General features: G+C 44.2%; 1 protein-coding gene across 1 annotated transcript; it reads right to left on the minus strand.

Moving 5' to 3' along the window:
- Nucleotides 1-2,083: 2,083 nt before the first annotated feature.
- LOC104531835 (inverted formin-2-like) lies at nucleotides 2,084-5,519 on the minus strand. Its single transcript, XM_010176846.1, has 4 exons — nucleotides 5,126-5,519; nucleotides 3,644-3,759; nucleotides 2,962-3,121; nucleotides 2,084-2,121 (listed from the first exon to the last, which is right to left on the minus strand). Exons 1-4 carry the CDS (start codon nucleotides 5,517-5,519, stop codon nucleotides 2,084-2,086), a joined length of 708 nt encoding a protein of 235 aa, XP_010175148.1.
- Between the last annotated feature and the right edge of the window lie 724 nt (nucleotides 5,520-6,243).

Consider the following 6,243-nt stretch of genomic DNA (forward strand, 5'->3'; position numbering starts at 1 on the left):
TGAGGGAAGTGCTGGTGCCTTGGATGGGTTTGATGATCCTGCTGGGCTCCGAGCTGCACGTGCACATGGTTCTAGCTCAGCCTGGATGCCTCCATTCGCACTCCCGGACAGCCGGTTTTCAGCTCGCTTTTGCTTGTTTGGATGTTTTTTGATAGATAGCAGCCTCTCAATGACTTCTTCAACTGTGTTCCCTTGGACTAGAGAAACGAGACATGGTCAGAGAAGGGGATGGGGCCCAAAGGTTGGTTCATACTATTCAGCCCTCAACAAACAGCACTGCACTTTTAGCTTCCAGGAAATTTCCTTCCTATGGTCCTGGCCCACAAACACTGTTTGGAGCACACCGGCCAGCAGGACTAGCCAGCACCAGTGGCAGGCTGCCAACGAGGATGGATTCCCACTGACTCCCACAACCCAAAGCTCAGGGCTTAACCATCAAAGTAAGACCATGAATCCCATGCCCACTGCTAAACATGGCCAGCTCTCACTGGCATCCGCATGGCTGGGGCTTCGCATCAAGACTCGACCCTATGAAAGGTGTAGCTTTGTCCCTGCTTCTGTTCAGCTCTTAGCAAGTACCAGAAATTACTTCCTGTGCATTTGGGAAGGACTTCTGCGGACAGTGGGTGGGACAAGGGAAAACAAGAGGAGAGTGCAAGGCTGGATGGATATGTCATTCTTACTGTCATTTGCGAGCAAAAGGGCTCTGTTCACTACTGCATCCAAGGACTCCCACAGCAGGAGGCTGGAGTGATGAGATGGCTCCAAGTGCAGCAGGCTCTGGAGGATGGACAGTAGCTGGATGGAGACCGGAGAGCGGCTGACCTGGAAGACAGGGCAGCTTTCCATCACAGCAAGGCTGGTTCCAAGCAAAGTGTGTTAACTTTGCCATTGCATGACTTTGCGTCCCACGTGAGGGCCTACTTACTTTATTGAAGAGAGATGAAAAGACCTCATGATGATCATTCATGTTTATCCCATCACATATCTTCAATAATTCCTCATCATCTTCTATCTTGAACTCCTCAAATGTATCACACTGAATAAGCAGATCCTCCTCCTCTATGTCTCTGTAATATTACAGCATTCATTTCCACTGGAGAGTCCTTCACTAATTTTCAGATGATTGTTTTTGTTTAGATGGCTTTTATCTCTTTGCCTCTCAGACTCAGCCAGTTGGTGCTGAAAGTACACAATTCTACCTTATTTATAAAGGATCAAATGCCATCAGTGAATCCTTTCTTGAACTGAAAGTACCTCCTTCTACAGTCAACACATACAAATGAATGGGACTTTTCATGGCACAACCTGGCCCAGTGTATCTTTGTATGGACTTCTTTTTTTTTTTTAAGTCAAGACAAATTGAAAATATCCCAGTAACATTTCTGTTTGAAAAACAACCTTCTCTGTTACTCAAAACTGGATTAAAAGAAAAAAAAACCCAAACACTCCAAAGCCAACTTTTGCAGCACTCTCAAGACCACTCAGTGCAGGAACTCTACCCTTGTTAGTTGGCATTACTGAAAGATTCTCTCTTCCCTAATTTTTATGGGGGTGGATAGAGCAATTCCAGTTACATGGATAACTGCAACTCACATATAAGGCATTCTAGAATTTATCATGGGTGTTTTCTAACAGAACATAAGTTTTTAATTAAGAAACTGTGAAGACAGGTATGTCCAGATATGCATTAGCAAACTGTTTTAGCTGAAGGCTTCTCGGACCAACACCAGCAGTGAAGGGGTTTCAAATACAGCAAGCTTCTCAGTGCACCCACAGCACCACTTCAGGCTCAGTCTGAAAAGCAGCCTCAATGAGGATGTCACTGAGCATTGCTCCATCTGTGTCCTGAGCCTCTGTCAAGGCCATCTGCACCAACAGCTGTCACCGTGACACTGTGGTTGGCAAGAGCATCTTAACACTGGCCCAGTGCCTCTGGTTCCCATGTAATGGGTGAACACAAACACGGTCCACTCCATCTGGGTACACTTCACTTCACACAACTGAAGGCTGGTAAATATTATGTTTCTCCAGCTATGTTACTGTGAATCTCATTTATAAAAGAAAATTTAAACAGTGATCCTTACCTTAGCTTGTCTAAAATATCCAACAGCTGAAGCCCTTGGAAAACAAAATAGATATATTGGCTTTATGACCTACTTGACATTGATTTATTATTATCTTTATACACCATTATACTCATAAACACTTTTTGCAGAGAGAAAAAGTGAAAATATCTTTAGAATTGATCTGTCAAAGAGGGTAGGGTTATCTGATAAATTAAGAGACCCACGGTACACATCTGCAGCTGTGTGAACCACTGTAGCATTCCCCTCGAGTTACTGAGGGACACGGGCACTTCTGGGGCACAAATCACCTCATTCCATATTAGACATCTAAAATCAGTCAGGTGAATGGTGTGGTCAAATGTCCCATGCTCTCCACAGAGAGAAATGGAGCCCAGGCTCACGACCTCAGATAGATGCACCATGTGAGGTGAATCTTAATGACAGTATCTAGGATCCCGGTATTCAAGCAGTTGGAAAGTATTTCTGAATCACAGGTCAGCTTCTTTGGCTCAATGGAGTAGACACAGGGTGAAGAAACCTTATCTGCTCTTATGAGGAGTTGCAAGATATGGAAATGTGGCTACATAAGATGGTTGGTTATAGAAATGTACAGAAGAAGGTCAAATGATACAGTGCCGCTGTGATTCCAGAAAAGGTCAAAGCTATGGAAAAGCAGCAAAGTTTAAAAAAATCTAGTTATATAACAGTTGTTGAAGAATATAGAGACCAAAAGACAAAAAAAAAAAAAAAGAAAGGAGTCTGCCTTTAATATTTGCAGTTTTGCTCCCCAGCCCTCTTCAGTCACCTAGTTACCTTATGGATACATCTAAAAATAAAACTGCTTGGCAATTTATTTTCTCTGGAGAAAGTTAGGTGCCACAAACATCCTTACCTATGAACTCGTTTCGGATTTGTGTCCTTGTTCTTAGCTCTTCTTTCCCCAGTATGATGGCATTGATGGCACTCAGTAGTGTCACCATGTACGGCACGTTATCTGTGTTGGAGAGCTCATTCATTATGACGCTGAATCGATACTGCTGGTTCTTCACACTCTGTTAATATCACAAGTGATATTTCTGTTCAGACAGTTCAGTAACGTCTATCACTTTGGTGCAGAATCTCAGATAGAATCAGCATCTTAAAACCTCTCAGTTTATCCCACTGTGCACAAGACAGGAGGACAGAGGTAAAAGCAGCACTCCTCCATCATGGAGAGGGGTCTGGTCAGCAGAGGAAGTCAGTGAAACTCCTCTTGGATCCCTTTATGCTTTCTGATAACAGATGCACCTACCTGGGCTTGCAGATGTGGCACTATCTGTTTTGCTAATCTGGTAGTGCACTTCCTGCCAAAAAAGACTGTGGTTGGCAGTCATCTTTCCAGACAAGTCACAGAGCAGCACCATGGACTTCTGCTGACCAGGCCAAATTTCCTACAGTATTCACCTTATAAATCCCTGCCTCTCTTACCCAAATGACACAAAATGACCTTCATTCCCAGCCCTTTTCTATGGTACGTGGATCTACCTGCATGGATCAGAGCAGAGCTGTACCTCCAGCTGCAGCCCAACACTTGCCTTGTAATGGTCCAGGGCATCCAAAGCCAAAGCATGGCCATCTGATGAGTAAATGCACAGTGCAGCCAGGAGCTCAAATACTTGCTTTTTGACCATGACATTAGTTGTGTCAAGTGCTGGAGGAAAAACAAAACAAAACAAAAAAGGATTTACAATGATACATTACTGTTCTCAATATCGGTGTCTTCTGCTACATGGCTTATGACCAGTCGTAGAAAAAAGATTGAAGGAGTGAAGCCAGTACATGGAAGACAGGAAGAAAAAATCTCTATAGATATTCCATCCCAATAGCAATATCTAGTAGTAACTTCTAGTGGGAACAGTGAATGCTAGTTCAGGTACCCTATTGGCTTTTTGGTGCTGCTTGTAGGTTCGTATCTTTCACGTACCACTGGTGTGCTGCAACAGCAGCCAAGATCTCAGCACTCGCAATCACACATTTTATTTCCAATTTTCACATATGGGTATTTTCTAGAGCAGCAGCTGAACCATTTTCCTCAATTAATGAGTCTTATTTTTAGTGCAGAAACACCCAATATGCATATCAAGTAGGCCAATTGTTCTGACCAGTCCCCATCTATTTCCTTTTTTCCACTGCTCTTTCTCTGTGAGCCCTGGGATCTGGGAGGAGTGGATTAGACCATCTTATTTTTCCTTTATTAGTGCACAAAGAAGCTCGACTGCTGAAAAGCCCAGAATACTTCCCTGTTTTTCACAGCACAAAAATACCAGTTCCATATTTCACACTGGTTAAGAAAATACAAGGCAGAGAGGAAGAAAGAGGACTTCAAAACTGAAGAGGGGAGCAAGGTAGCTTCCAGTCTAAATGCATTTTAAAGAGCTATTAATAAGGGTTTTGGGGCACAGCTGTGATCTCAGCTCTGGGGAGCAGCACAGAAGCTATCCTCCCAGCACCACCACCACCATTAAGTGCTGTACAATAAGTGCTAGGAGGTGCCCTGACGAGTTTCATACCTAACAACGAGACAAGTGAATGGCAGTAGAAAATGAGTGGTATTACCTAGCATCTTCTAGAAGGAACAGACTGAGCAGCACAGAGAATGGGCTCTCTTGAGTCTAATCCATGCCACCTTCCCTCTTTACAGCCTACAAGTTTCTAAGCCCTTTCAATTGCTCTTCCTCTGCCCTTGGGGATCAGAAAGACTAAATAGCAAATGTCTGCTGATAACCTAAGGGTCAAGGACTTCTCATGCCCGTGTACAGCTAAGGCTGGGTTTATCCCTGGTTTCTCCGTGAACTAGGAAGACATCTGTGTGGAAATGAGCCCATCTAAATAGCACTGAGTGGCAAAGGCAATGCTATTTCCAAGCAATGTTACTTTAAAGAAGAAAATTATATCTTTCATTAATCAGTTGCAATCAACAACTTGCAAGAAGCCTGGTGCAGGGCAGGAGGATAAGCAACAGAAAAGTCCCCCTTGATGCTGCATGTGATGGGTGAATCAGGAAGATGCCTTCTCACCTTGGAAGAGTTTTCTGACGTAGCCCTCATTGCTCACAATGTATTCAATGCCTTTGTGGGAGTTCATGACTGCTCGTACACAGTTAATACAGGTGAGCTGAAGCAAAGCATCAGAAATCCTGGCCACTCCTCGCCCAGACAGCCTGTCCAGGGCCTCCAGGAGGAGGTCCAGCCCACACAGTTCCAGGAACTGGACCATCCAGGCATCGTCGCTGTTCTCCAGCCGCTTCTTCAGCCCAGAGTAGTTCACCACTGATGGCATTTGCAGGAGACGGATGCACAACTCTGGCTCTGCATTTTCTAGGTTGGCTTCCGACTGGTCGGTCTCCTGAGGTCCGAGTTTCTCCTTCAGGGCAGCCCACTTCTTGTGGGCACCTTCCTTTTTGACTGACATTGTGAACAGTTTGTCCTGAAAAAAAAAAAAAAAAAAAAGAAAAGACAAAGTGAGAAGTTTGTCTGGACTGACCAAGAACTCCCTGGCAGTTTTTCCAGCCCCGTCTTTCCTCCTAGCAATGGGGATGTAAAGCTCAACCAGGCTCCTAGGGCAGCCCCTCCAGCATGCAGGGCACACATTGGAACCAGTCCTCCGTTGAAGAAACTCAATATATCCCCTCCTTAACCACATACATTACATTCAGGCCCTGAAAACTCTGTAGAGAGACTCTTAGCACATCTAAGCCAGCAAATACAGCTTTAAAAGTAGCCAATTTACACCAGTCAATAGCCACTACCTATTTTTATGCAGTGAAAGGACAAGGTTGGAAGCGGCATTATCAGCTCTGAACTCCTTATGCCCATTAAACCACTTTAAAATCTCACTGTGTTGGAGAGGCTGTGCAGTTTCTAAGCATTTGTAATGGGATGGAGAAGACATTTTGAGCATATCCTGCTCCTAAGAGCATCCAATTACCTTGTTATTTTTTGCTTTTGTTTCTTTTGACTGATGCGGAGGTTAATTTTATAGCACTCACTTAATCTCTTCCTGTCTGCTCTATTTAATAGCAAATATGTTTGCAAAATGTGGTGCTGGTGTGTGATAACGTGAGAGCCCGACAGGTTGCAAGTGGAGGAACGGCAGCAGGAGGCTATGAAAACAGCAGTGTGTCTTTGGAGATGGG

Source organism: Antrostomus carolinensis, unplaced genomic scaffold, assembly GCF_000700745.2.
Source record: "Antrostomus carolinensis isolate BGI_N321 unplaced genomic scaffold, ASM70074v2 scaffold16011, whole genome shotgun sequence".
Taxonomy (NCBI): Eukaryota; Metazoa; Chordata; class Aves; order Caprimulgiformes; family Caprimulgidae; genus Antrostomus; species Antrostomus carolinensis.